General features: G+C 39.0%; 1 protein-coding gene across 1 annotated transcript in view; it reads left to right on the plus strand.

Moving 5' to 3' along the window:
- PTPRM (protein tyrosine phosphatase receptor type M) overlaps positions 1-14,539 on the plus strand; it is a 525,104-nt gene extending 510,565 nt beyond the window's left edge. Inside the window, exons 31-34 of the mRNA XM_077352746.1 lie at positions 3,625-3,750; positions 8,219-8,382; positions 12,150-12,285; positions 13,750-14,539. Coding sequence (XP_077208861.1) covers positions 3,625-3,750; positions 8,219-8,382; positions 12,150-12,285; positions 13,750-13,803 — 480 coding nt within the window. The 3' untranslated portion in view covers positions 13,804-14,539. The remainder of the gene's footprint in view (positions 1-3,624; positions 3,751-8,218; positions 8,383-12,149; positions 12,286-13,749) is intronic.
- The last annotated feature ends 222 nt before the right edge of the window (positions 14,540-14,761 follow it).

A 14,761-nucleotide genomic window follows, 5' to 3' on the forward strand; every position in this document is an offset into this window, starting at 1 on the left:
CAGGAGTTAGTCTCACAAAAACATTGGAAAATATACCTTTCCTAAACAGTGAAAACCTCTATTTACCATAGATTTTGGCCTCATTCAGACATCATGAATGAGCATAATGCCTTTGTTGTGCTTATGTGCTTTTCCCCTTTCCCCTTGTACATGGAGAATGTGCTGCATAAAAGGGCTACCTCACTCCCCCTCTTCTTATTGTCTTCTGTTTTCTCTGAAATTGGGTCACTGGATGCACAGGATCATCACTGGGATGGGGGGCAAAATTGGATGCTGCAGTGAGAAAGGGGAATTGGTAAAAATCATCTTCCCACCCTTCCATGAGTAGAAGTGCAAGAGCAACATGAGCAGAAAAGGCACTTGGGATGCAAGCCAGAAGTTATTGTTGGGGAGGGGGATCCAATTATTTGGACAGGAGAATTAGCAAATTCCAAGCAGTGAAATAATATTAAGTACACAGTCTACAGTAACTAATACTAAGTACCTGCTAAAAGTTACTTCAAATGCCCAAGATCTAACAAGTTATTCAAAGGAGGGACAGAAAGAGGACAGAAAGAGGAGAACAAGGCAAGAGAAAGAATGTAGTGTTTCAGAAGAACCAAGTTGCGAGAAATCCAAAAAAACAGAGCCTTGTGTTGTTATGCTGAACAGAAACCAAAACAGATGCACAGAATAAGGGGAGCCTTTTGTCAAGCAAGGAGCACACAAGAAACCACTGTGGGGGAGCAGTTGTGGTTCCGTTTATAAGACAAGCAGCAGTGCTTTAGAAACTTTCCACGACTAGAAAAACGGGAAGAGGCTAGAAGTGGGTTCAGACAGGTAGCCTCAAGCAAGGGAGGAGATACTGATGAGGTCAGGGTAGTATCCTGACTGGACATGGAGAGAAGGAGTGGTCCTGAATAATAGAATACTTCCAAATAAGGGGATTGAGGGAAGGATCCCTGTGAGGGGGAGAGATGTTTGGGAGTAGGCTGATGGTTGAAGTGGAGCTTTTCAAGTGGGACAATTCAAACAGGATTTCCTTGAAAAACAGGCTAAAATCAGTGTGGGGAAGGGAGCATGTAGTTTTCCTCATATTTTAACAGGGGTGCTTGATTAATGGTCTGAGATCTAATGGCTAGAGACTTGATTTCATGTTTTAAGTTTTTAAAATGTAACAGGAAAGTTCATCCCAGCTCCAAGATGGAGTTGTAGGGGGATAACTATGTGAACAAAATATAGAGTCTACAGTGCAAAGTGGTGAAGAGCTCAGCAATGGAAGTTGAACCCCAAGCATAATAAAGGTCTGGATTATCCATGTTTTACTTCTTTCACCTTGAAAAAGAAGCAGAAGTAATTAATTCCTAAGCAGAAGTAATTTTAAAATAATATGTAATAAAACCCATGTTCTCCAGTTCTATGGCACCCCTTGCCCAATGCTGAGCAAAGGAACTGAACTCCCTCTAAGCAACAGAGTAAGTCAGAGATGGGATGAATGAAACAGGGATCAAGACACATTTAGTAAAGATGGTGTGCTCATCACCACCACAATTTCCACCTGTTTTCCACTTTTCTATATGCATGGGTGAGTGAGAGGATTAGTAGAAGTCGGGTGGGCATCCGCAAGGAAGACACTCGCTTCCAGTTCTTTGACATCCTTGATGGTGACCAGTTATTGCATCACCATCGCCCTCTATACTGCTATAGGATGGAGTTATTTTTCCACCATGTTTCCATTATTGTTGTGCTTTTTAAATTGGGTTTTAATGGGGCTGTTATCGGGGGTGGGTTTGTATTGGATCCTGTTTTTGTAACCCACCACGAGCCAGTTTACCAGGAGTGGCAGGCAATAAGTCCACTAATAAATAAATAAATATGAATAAATAAATAAATAGTCTTCAGATATATTGCTCAATATTTACTGAAAGAGCTTCAGATTGAAAAGGCTGTTAATGTGTGGCTGTGCCGAATTGAGAACAAACTTGCCTCTGGGAATTTGAGTGCATATAAACTATCCTATGAACTATTCATCAAGCTCTGGGCATTGGGTGGTATGCCTCACATTCAAGCTGGAAACCCTACCTTGGCTTAAAATATGTTAGAACTTGTGTGCAAAGTTTGTGTGTTTTAAACATGTATTCTAACTAGCCATACCTGTTGCCTGGAATATCTGGTAAGAAAGAATGTTCTAAGAAATCCAATTTAGCAGCTAAATAATATGTTTTCAGACTCGGTTGCAGTTTAATAGCACTAAATATATAATGTATTGTATGAAATTATGCTTATATAATAACAAACAAAATTATGTTGCTTCATTTTTGTATATTTTTCCCAACCCTACCCTGGAGAATTCTTGTATAAATACATTCCTTTGAGGTTCTTTGTATCGATGTCTCTGTTGGAGAATCCACAGTTCATATACAGACTGATTACTGGGATATTGGGAGGTGAAGAATTAAGAAATCCTTTAGGATTATTCAGCCTACAGAACAGTATTCAACAAACTTCCTTGGTAGTCCTTTCTGGCATTGTTTTGCATATTAAAAGAGTGTTTTGCATATTTTTAAAGAATGGGGTTGGGGTGTGACCATCACAAATCACTAAACGTTCTAGACCAGTGGTCCCCAACCCCCGGTCCAGGGACCGGTCCCGGTCCAGAGACCGGTCGGTACCGGGCCGCAGCTCCTCTTCGTCCTCCTCCACAGCTGCTGCCTCGGGGGCTGCCCTACCACTCTGCCACCGGCTCATCTTTGGTGCTCTCCAGTGGCTGCCATGGCTGGGGCTCTCCCTCGGTGTGACACTGGACAGCTGCAGCTGGCAGCACCCCCCAGCAGGCAGTGGGAAGTCAGGGGCACTAGCGGGAAAGCAAGCAGAGCAGGGGCTCAGGCAGCGGTGACGTCCCTCAGCATAAGACTACCTCCCCCCCGGGCTTCAGTAAAATTGTCAAGTGTTGACCGGTCCCCGGTAATAAAAAGGTTGGGGACCACTGTTCTAGACAATGGTGGTGTTGTTGAAATGAGAACAAAATTTTGCCTCTGGGAATTTAAATACAGATAGGTTCATAACAATAGCGACAATCATATTATGAACTGTTCTTCATACCCTGAGGAGACTTCCTGTATTTAATTTTAATCATATGGCTCACATCATTCCATTTTGCATCCTGCCTCAGTCTATAGTTAAACTAATGCTGACTACCTAAAAGCTGTCATCACAAATGCTAAAGGTTGGCAGAATTGACAAATGGCCAGTACAGAGATGGATAAATATTTGCTAAAGCAGAGTTCTGTATGAAAGGTTTGTATTGTGCTTATACCCCCATGCATGCACTCACACTCACACATACATACAAACGTTTTTGCTTAAATCTCACTGATTTCAAAGAAACATTAATGTATGACCATAAGCAGGATTGTACCTTGAGAGACTGAGAATTGTTCCTGCATTCTAATTTTCCCTATGAAGCTCTGTACTCTTTGGTACCAGGAAATGCCCTGTGGAGCATTTCCCAGCACTGAAAAACACCTAAGTTCGTCTTCTTGAATAATGCTTTTGGTGTACATTGGAGCATTTATAAGTGTGACTGAAATAAATTCTGAAAATTGTTTTAGCGATACTTTTACATTTGTTCCATTTGTTCTGCAGTTGTGTCCACAATACTGGCCTGAAAATGGGGTTCACCGCCATGGTCCTATTCAAGTGGAGTTTGTTTCTGCTGATTTAGAAGAAGACATTATTAGCCGGATATTCCGAATTTATAATGCATCAAGAGTAAGGAACTTATCAGTTATTTTGTTCATTTTATTTATGAGTAGTAAATAGAAACAAAATAGATATGTATATTTTAAAGTGATAAAATCAGTGAACAGTTTTTTACCTACAAAACAGAAAATAAAAAATAGTGTTTATAAAACATTACAATTTAGTGTAACATAAAGCAATTACAATTACTTCAGCACTGAAGAAAGGAAAGAATTGGCTATCAAAGGACAACTCATGTGAGATGTGTTGTTTATTATATAGTATGCTATGTAATTCATGGGACAATCTGCGCCCATAAAATATAGTGAAAGGCTTACCTTTGGCTTACACCATATTTTTGGTGTTTTGCACAACGTCATCAGCATCCAGTGTTCCAGTAGCAAACCAGCAGCTACATTTTCCATTTTAAATTGCTAGCCATGTAGTGTGGGTTAGAGGAGAGCTACCAGCAAATACATGCTAAGGAAAGGTGTGGAGGTGAAGTAGTGCTATCTCTGCCTCCAGTGCCTGCCCTTGCATCCACCTCCCTCTTCCTTCTCCCAGGGATGGGGCCTTTTTTATTTTTATTTTTTCGAAGCAAACTGCCTAGACCAACGAATATACTTTAAATTGTCCAGGCAGAGCAAAAAAAAATTTCCCCACCAGTTAACATATAAAGCATGCCTCTCTACCCCCCCTCCAAAAAAAATGGGAACAAGATAACTTTTTTAAAGTTTCAAGGCTCATAATTCCAAAAGGGGTGGCAGTAAAATAAGCACTATGCTTCTATGATTAGATCCATAGACATAGCAATGGAGAATCATAGAATCATAGAAAAATAGAGTTGGAAGGGACCTCATAGGTCCAACCCCCTGCATTATGCAGGACACTCACTCCCAATCGCTCATCTACTGTAACCTGCCATCCCTTGGTCTTCACAGAATCAGCCTCTCTGTCTAGCCTCTGTTTAAAAATTTCCAAAGATGAAGAACCCACCACCTCCCTAGGAAGCCTGTTCCACTGAGAAACCGCTCTAACTGTCAGGAACTTCTTCCGAATCAGATTCCCTCTCAGTTGTCTTCTCTCTAGGCTAAACAGACTAAGCTCCCTCAACCTTTCTTCATATTTCTTGGTCTCCAAACCCCTCACCATCTTTGTTGCCCTCCTCTGGACATGTTCCAGTTTGTCAACATCCCTCTTCAACTGGGTGGCCCAAAACTGAACACAGTACTCCAAGTGAGGTCGAACCAGAGCAGAAGTTTTACTGTTAAAAAAAACCTTTTATTGTGGGCCCTTTAAAACATGGAGAAAAGTGTTTGGCTGCCTGGCTTGATTGACAGGCGGAAGAGAGTCATGAGTATAGCACGTTCCTCTCTTCCACCATTTCAAGCAAGCATGTGTAATGCCAAGAAGCCCAAGAAGGCAGCAGAGGGAAAGCAAGAGAGACAGAAGGTGAGGAATGTCCAGAGGCGCGATTTTTAATAGTGTTATGCCATTGCACTGCCGTAGCAACTATTTTTTTCGATGTGCAGAATGGCCCTGTATTGTAACTGGAATCACATCTGGGATGGGGAAATTCATTTTCTGGTGAGCTACTGAATTAGATCATTGAATCACTGAGCATCGAGCCAATCTATCTGTGAGGTAAACTGGCTGCACAGCACGGGGGGAGGGGATTAGACCCTTTTGTTCCTGCTTAGTTGTTGTTGTTGTTGTTGTTATTTTATTTATATACCGCCTCCCCCCGAAGGCTCGAGGCAGCTCACATAAAATCCCATCCCCTAAAATCCATAGCAATGAACAGTAAAATTACAGTGATAAACAACCAATTGGTCAACAATAAACAACAATTGATGGCATAATCCTAATCATTGAGTCTCCGCATCCTCAGCTGCAGGGATGTGGAGGGAGCTGGCACTCACTACTGCTGGATTTTTGTGAGGGGGGGCCTAATCCTCCTCACCGCCGGGCCTCACCATAAGCCTGGCGGAAGAGCTCCATCTTACAGGAGCTTATGTTACTTAAAATCAAGCCCCCCATCGTGTTATTTACCTTTAAAATCTATTTTTCCTAAAATGCTAGTAAAAGTACAGAAATCCCAGTTTAGTGAAATAAAGCCAGGATGAAAGGATGTGGCCCTGTTCCAAATTGCAGCTGCATGCAAGAACAATGTGTATTTCACAGAATAGTCCTTTCCTAGTCCTTTTAATTAGAGAATTCTAAGGGCTTGAACCTAAGATCTCATGCATGTCTGCAAAGCATACTGCCAATGTCCCACAATAAGAAGTTTCCAATAAAGCGGCCAGTCTGTTTATTGAATAAAGATCTATTTTCAAGGCAGTGAGCAGAAAATTTTAAATGTAAAAACTAAAACAATATTTGGTAGCATTTCTCAAGTGACCTTTAATATTCCTGCTTTGCTTCTGAGGATTTGTAGCTAAGAAAACAATCAAGCACCTCAGTTTTGTGTTGCTTTGAATCTTTTTAGATATCAAACCGAACCTCCTTCTGTAAACATTTTACATTTATAACATTGGTGCTGTTAAAGTATTCTCATGTGCAAGCATCGAAGTACATGCTCAGTATATTATTCATATTTTTCCTAAAAACTATCACTTCATATTAGATTTGCTAGGTGTCTTCTGGACACTGGTGGGGGTGGGGAGTGGAGCTGCCAAATCCAGGGCAGAGTCTGCACTTACTTTGTTTATTCCATTGTCAATCCTGTTGAATTCAGATCGCTTTGAACTCAGGTCTTCCTCTCCCCCCTCCTCCCCATTGAAACAGGAAAGTCTTCTGCACGTGGTTAGGGAGGCTCAGAAGGTGGGGCGGGGGCTCTTTCTTTCTTTTCTTGAAGGGGGGGGGGAGAAGCCAAGCAGGGAGCCTCTTTCTTTTCTTGGAGAGGATTGAAAAAGGCAGAGGAGGGAGGAAAAATCCAGGACCGACAGAAGTTGAGAGAAGTTAGGGGCTTCTCCTTTAGGGCTAGCGTGTCACATGACCTGGTGTAGCCTATCAGAGATTCTCTACCACGGAGCTTTCTTTATTCAGGATTTTCAGCACTCCAAGATACCGCACAATAAAGGTAGGGTCACTCCGGATCAATCCTTCTTGCTGCAGAAGGAAAATTTAAATCGCCCCAAATCCAAACAGAAATCGCATTCTGTGTAGAGGGCAGGGACTGAATCGATCTGGGGCTGGAATAAAATCTCCGTGCAGTTTACACCCAGGTTGGGAAACTCCTGGAGATTTCGGGAGGACAGAAACTTAGAAGGGTACAGTGCCACAGAGTCAATCATCCAAGCATCCATTTGCTCCATGGAAACTCATCTCTGTAGTTTGGACATGAGCTGTAATTTTTTACATCCCTATTTCATATGCTTTTTAAAAAATAGTTTTGCAAAAGTCTACTATATTCAGCATTATATTCTATATAGCACTCTTAGGCCACATTCAGATATCACTTTTATCCAACACTAAAATTACAAGTTTTTTTCTTTTCAGGCTTGAAATGTAGTTGGCCCCAAAATGTAATCAAAATTTGTTTCCCCAACACTGATTCTAATTCTGGATTAAACTTTGGTTTAGGATAGCAGTTAATGGGAGGAAACTAACTTAATGCTCACGCTCTCCTTTGTTCACGTGTCATTCATTCATTCTTGTTAAACTGGAGTCTGACAGCCATAGAAAAAGGAAGGGGAATGAGCAAAGTATATGTGATCAGGACAGGCAGGTTTGTTTGTATGACAACTTGGGAAAGATACATTCACAACAAGTACTTCTTTTAAGAAAACAAAATTGCCAACCTTTACAGTTTTATCTGGTGGCTTTTTCCTTTTTCTGCTGGAGTTATGAGAGAATTTGAAGTTTAAAATATTTCCTGTTCTTGGAATTGCAAAGATTGTAAAGCTTTTGGATATTTTTGAAATCTGAAGTGCCATTTTAATCCTTGTAAATAAGTATTTTTACATATTAGGAGTTATTGGGAATCAGAGAGGATTTTCTCCCTTCCTTCTCTGTATTATGACTTTTCTTAGATAAAATAAAAATCAGATAAAAAAATTTTTTTCTTTGTAAAAATTCTATATGAAGAAATGTTTATTTTGTGTGTTAATTATACATCATTAAGCAATGAAAGTTCACTCTAAAAATTGAAGATGACAAACTGTAAAAAAGAGCAATGATAATTTAAACTATATGGCAGATTTTGTGTGCTACCCAGTGATTGCTATAATAATTATCATATATGTGCCTTTTGCAGCTGTACTGTTGTTTCACTCCAGTTTATTAATATTTCCCCCTATTTAGGACATCATCTTATTAACTCTGAGATTCAAGTCCTAACTCCTTAAATGTAAATAATTTTAGTAATTTGTAAGCAACAATCTGCTTTATTAATAATAATATTGGTTCTGATGAGAATGTGTAATGCATATCTTCTCTGGATGTAGTATAAATAATGCTGTTTTTTATTCTCCTTCTGCTGGTTGGGTCCCCACAGCCCCAGGATGGGTACCGAATGGTGCAGCAATTTCAGTTCTTAGGATGGCCCATGTATAGAGACACACCAGTGTCCAAACGTTCTTTTTTGAAGCTCATACGTCAAGTGGACAAGTGGCAGGAAGACTACAATGGAGGAGAAGGCCGTACAGTTGTCCACTGTTTGTAAGTGACTGAAATCTGAAGGTGATGGCCACTATCTTAGATGGTAGTTAGACAAATTCATGAAGGATAGGCCATATGGCATTATATCACCTAAGGCCAGGTGCTGGGGATAGTCAGTCGGTCGGATCTGCTCCCTTCATGCTCTGCTTTAAAGCTGGAAATATGTAGTTAGCAATGGCTATTTACAAGACAGGGGAAACAGATGGCTACTAAAATATGTTACAAAAAATTGTAACAGCTAACGGGGATGTACATTAAAATGCGGTGCTAAAGGAGAGTTTTATGGATACTACGAAACATGAGAAAATCAAAAAGTGAGTTCTAGATCAAATCAAACCTGAACTCTTCCTAGAATCTAAAATGACCAAACAATTTTATTTCCTCAGTGTTATCATTACTCATGTTGTGAATTGTTACTTGATAGATTGTTGTAATGTTCTATTGAAATTTGTATAATGTTATAGATTGTTATAATGTTCCATGTAAATTTATGCAATGTTCCATGTAAACCGGCCAGAGCTGTAAAGAATGAGCGGTATAAAAATCTAAATAAATAAATAAATAAATAAATGATAAAAATAAATAGTATGAGAAGATTTGATAGAAAAAAACAATAATGCTAAGGAAAATTGAAGGCATTAGGAAGAAAAGAATACCCAACAAGAGTTGGATTGACTCATTCATGGAGGCCATAGTCCTCAGTTTTCAAGACCTGAGCAAGGTTGTTAACAATAGGGTGTTTTGGAGGATATAAATTTATAGGGTTACCAAAAGTCATAAACTACTTGACAGCACTTAATACCCACACATGATAAGGTTAAATCCTTTATTTTCTCTGCTCTACAATTCCTAGTCCGTTCTTCCCCCTTTGTAGTGCAGTTGCTGTTAAAAATGTATTTTAAAAAGATGAGAGATCTAATCTCCCATGTCTTCTCTAGGCTCATACTGAAAGTAGCCTACAGCTGAGCCACTATCTCAGATGAGCTGGACCCACTGTCTCCTTCATCTGTTGCTTACTCTACTAATATGTCATTAAGACTTATGTCTGCCACCTCTGTTCTTGAGGACTGAAGGTCTGGTAGAGCAGGGGTAGTCAACCTGTGGTCCTCCAGATGTTCATGGACTACAGTTCCCTCCCAGCAAATGCTGGCAGGGACTCATGGGAATTGTAGTCCATGAACATCTGGAGAACCACAGATTGACTACCCCTGTGGTAGAGGATACCCATATAAAGCAAAATGTTGTTCTTCAAAGAAATGTGCTTAAGATTTTTTTTTTACTGCTTCCTCCCCAAAGTTTTCTAAAATGGCTTTACTTTCCAGGCAATCATGGACAGGTCATTCTCCCATTTATTGACTGGAAATCGTAATACTTTCTCTTGTGAGGTTTAGCTCCTTAATGTTTTGGGAGCAACATCTGGGAGGTCCTTTTTAAATGCAAATTGATATTATCATTCTCTTTTACTTATAATATTAATGGTTGTGCTACATCTCACATATATCCACACACTCTTGCATGTCACTTCTAGGTGGCAAAGAAAGGGGGGAAAACTCTAACACAATCCCTTTAAATGTCTTTATTTTAATTAAAACGCTCAAAGAATGGCACAATATCATCCCCTGTTTTGGCAGCAGGGAATGTTCTTTTCATGCTGCCTAGATGTGGCAGATGTGCCATATTGTAGATTCCTTTGAAAATCAGCCATTTGTGAGCTCTGGATTTAAAAAGCTGCAAGCTAACTAGTCTGCACTCAAGTAATTATTAAGGTTTATTATTTTCCATGAAGTGCGGCTTAAAGATGCTGATTAGAATAGCTGTGGAAATAATAGTTTCCAAATGCAAAGAGATTCTCTTGAAGATTAAAAATAACCAGAGATAAAACTCTACTGTTATATTTAATCATGCATCTGAACGCTTATTCCTCACATTTTTTTTGCAGCAAGTCACTTTATATTTTCTTATGCCTCATACTGATGTAGTATCCACAATCAATCCATTAAACATCTCATGTAATGAGGATCAGGTCATAGAACTCCTCCCTCCTCCAGCACAGATTCCTGGTATAGAATATTCAAAGTTAGCACCAGCCTAAGCTTTAATTGTGACTAAAGTTGGTCCAGGGAGAGCAGAGGAAATTTGCAGCCCAAAAATTGGGGGGCACCCTTTAAAAATAGTGAAATACTTACCTTTGGTTGTCATTATATTCCGGCCCCTCTATATGATGTTGCCAACATGCAGCATCTGGGCAGTAAACAGCTGGCTATATCCATTTTAAAGTGCTAGTTGGTGAATCCCCAAAAGTGAATTCACCAATATATGCAGCACTATTTAATGGAGAGCAACCAGCAGCCCACCAGAAAGGTATGGAGGTGAAGAAGCGCTATCTCCACCTCCAATGTCCTGCCCTCGCACCCGCCTCCCTCTCTCTCCTTCCAGGGACAATTTTTTAAGTGAACTGCCTGGAGCAACGAATAGGTGTTCAATCATGCAGGCAAAGGCAAATTATTTTTCCCCCTCACACACAAAGCATGCCTTTCTAAGCTTCTCCCCTTGCAATCAGGAACGAGAATCATTTTTAAAAGAAGCAAGACTTGTGATTCCATAAGGGGCGGCAATAAAACAAAGCACTATACATCTATGATTAGATGTATAGGCGTTTCAAGGGAGAAGTATTGATTTTTTTAAAAAAAAATAGCAGGCATCACAGGCCCTTTAAAGCATGGAGAAAGGGGATTGGCTGCCAGGCTTGAGTGACAGGTGGAAGAGAGTTGCGTATAAACCACATTGCTCTCTTCTGCCATTTCCAGCAGCACTTGTGTAGGGGGAGAATTTCGAAATCGCGGCAAAGAGTGAGACAGCAAAAAGGTGAGGAGGGAGTGGGAGGTGCAATTATATTTAGTGTTACGCCACTCTATTGGCGTAACGATATTTTTAACAATGTGCAGAAATTACCTGGGAATTGGAGAGAGGGAATCCTTGGGCTTCTTGATGAATCCTGAATGAGTCATTCTACAGCCTGATAATATGACTGGATTGAAATAGTGACAAAAGATTTAAACCAACAAGAAACATTCCAAATTTTAATTGCTAGAATGACATATAGACTGAAGTTTGATTTGGAAGATAATATACATTTGTTGCATTTCTTGGACCTGTGTGCGGGGGAAGAATCCATCAGAATTTTTTTTTCTAATTTTATTGTTGGTGTTTTAAATCCATTTATTTATAATCCAATTTATATTCCACCCTTCCCCACAACTCAGGGGTAGTTTTCAACACTGACAATAAATAAAAGATTAAACATTTTAACATTAACAACAAGTTAACATTTAAAATCCTAGGAGCTCATCGTTTCCACTCCAGTGGGGGGAGGGGTGATATTGGTATGCTCCTGAATCTTTTTGCTAGTATTTGGAAAGAATACATGGATTTTTGTTTAGGAATTGCCACCAAAGAGTATGTTTTACCAAGAAAGTAAGACGCTTTTGTTATTGTGGGCAAAGACCCATTGTCCTACCAGCCTTTTGCGAAGTTAAGTCATTTTTTGTTTAAAGAAAACCTGAAGATGTTGAGTTTTCCCTGCTTACAGCTTGTGAGCCCAAACATGCATGTCCTTGTCAGGCTCCAGGGGACTCTAGAGATACAAATGGCCATTGGTGTGTCAACATTTGCATCAGCTTATTTAAGCAGAATGATCAATACACACACATACAACAAGAACACATAACATAAAAAGTAATCAAGCTATTTTGTTGCTTTTGTTGCAGAAATGGAGGTGGCCGCAGTGGGACCTTTTGCGCAATCAGTATTGTTTGTGAAATGCTTCGACACCAGAGGGCCGTTGATGTATTCCATGCTGTGAAGACCCTGAGGAATAATAAGCCTAACATGGTGGACCTTCTTGTATGAGCTATTTAAACTGCATCACTAAGTAGAAAATTTATTTCTGTAATCATAAGGCATTTTCAAGATATACAGTGATAGCTTTTCATAAAAGCAAGCCTGTTATTTTCAAAGGGGGATAATGAAATCTCTTCACTTGAAAAAGTATTTTTACACTGCCTTCTTCCTGAAGAGATTTTGTCTATCTGTACTAGAATTTTTGTTAAAAGTTTAAAACTTTCAACATAACATCCTTATTAATTTTCCCTTCGGGCAGCACAATCCACGTGGATTTTGCCTTTGTGTGGCAGAAAGAATAGTTGTGTGAAATGAAATGCCAGATTTTCAAATTATATATTTTATAAATAGCTTAATCTCCTAATATTTATCATGACTGTGAATTTCGATTTGACATTCAGAGTTCTGCATTTAATTATGGCTGTTCTATCTCACGGAAAGATTAAAAGAGTTCAGAAACAAAGGGCCAAGAGCAATTATTTCCTTACAGAGTGTTTTATGGATCTTCTTAAAATATAGAATTGCTGAAATACTAGCAGCTGTTATATAAAAACAATGTAAAGTAACTCCAAGCACCCAAACATTGTCTGTGACTATTTTCTCCCAATGTAAAGGTGTGTGGCTAGTATGGTAACTATCTTGTTAAGTGGCTATGAAAATTAAAGAATTACAAAATCTTAGCCTAAACATATACAAACTAGGCTTGGTGCTCTTACCTTGTTCTTTCTTGTGCAGAGCACAATAAAATAATTCAGGTTTAAATCTAACTCTGGCTTCCCATAATGCACGATTGTAGATTTTATCAGGGCTAGCCTCATCTCTCCCTTGTTTTTCAAGCCAGGATTCTTAACCAGGACTTAATCCCAATTTACAAAATTGGTTTGTAGTCTTGAAAATCCCTCCAGTCAAACTCCATGCCTGCATTCATGCATCGTGATAGCCAGAGCTGTTTTTAAACCATTGATCTTTTCATGGGATGGGGAAGGAGTAGGCCACATGCAAGAGCGTGGCGAGAAGGGAAGGTTTTGTGCATTCAGATTTCATGTCTGCTTGATGTGACATCTGAATGAAGCTATTGTTTGGCAAGCTGATAACATGGCTATATAGATAGCTAAATAAGGCATGTGAGTAGTGTGATTTATTTAATTACGGTTATTTATCAGATTTCTGTTCAAGCCTTCCTCCCAGGCATTCAGAAGCATTATACTTGGCTGTCTTTACCGCCCTATCCCCATTTTCTGTAATCTAAATTACCAGGTGTTCTGCTTATTGATTTGCTTGTATGAATAATGTTATTACCAATGCAGACTGGATTTCAAAACTGATTCACATTGACCATGCTTGAATACAAGCAAATAAATTGAACAGAACAGAAATGGTTTCATTACATAATTTTAATTAATAGAACAGGAAGCATGCCCTTGCGATTATTGACTTTCTGTTGTTTTTATGCCTTTGATTTTTTAGGATCAATATAAATTCTGCTATGAAGTGGCTTTGGAGTACTTGAATTCTGGATGATGGAGCAAATAACATTGGGGGAAAAGCAAAAACCTTTCACCACCACAATCAAAAGCGAATCACTTCATGATATCTGTGTGTATGAGATGAGGACTTCTCAGTGTTATGCTTTATTGCTTTATACTGGCTCTTTTTAAGAGCTCGGAAGAGTCTTTCCAAAACTGCTTGCACTGCCCCTTTTCCACAATGGCTGTTGCTTGGGACACATACAATCCCACTGTAACACATAGGCACTCCAGTGGTTGCAAACAGCTACAATATATATCCATCAACTCAATAGACCGGCCTAGTCATTCAGTAAATTAAAGAGCACAATTCTATTCTAATGAAGAAATTTGTACTTTTCTGTTGTCCACTTTGTTGCCGGTGGTCCTCTGTTGTTATTGTCAGAACCTAGTGTATATTTTTGTTTTGTGAAGAATGCTGTCTAGCATTTTGATAATGTATTTTAGTTACATTTGTATTCTATTTGCTCCTAATAAAACAAAGCATCTGTAGCTTTAACTGAACTAATAGCTACACTCTCCAAACCACATTTGTTTTATGGAGTTGTAATTTCTATTCAACCTGTATTATTTCAGAAGGGAGAGACTTGATAGAAGTCCATTAAGAAAATGAAAAAAAAATACCAGATGATCAGATTAATATATCCAAAGCCTTTTCCCATTTGTTTATATTGTAAATATTTTTTGATTTCATCAAATTATTTATTCATTAAAAAGAAATCTTTTGTGAAGCACAGTGCGTGACAATCATTTTTATTAAGCCCTGAAAATGCTTACTGTATGATATTGTAAACATTTGATTACACTGTCTGGATTTTCAGCTCAATAAATAATTATGAATATAATAATATCTTATTTAATTTATAGCAACATATGGCAAAAAAATGTCTTTAACAAAACTTGTGAAAGGTTCTCAAATTATGTGAGCTGGAAATTCCTTCTCCGGAGGTGCC

The sequence above is a fragment of the Paroedura picta genome, chromosome 9, assembly GCF_049243985.1.
Source record: "Paroedura picta isolate Pp20150507F chromosome 9, Ppicta_v3.0, whole genome shotgun sequence".
Lineage (NCBI taxonomy): Eukaryota > Metazoa > Chordata > Lepidosauria > Squamata > Gekkonidae > Paroedura > Paroedura picta.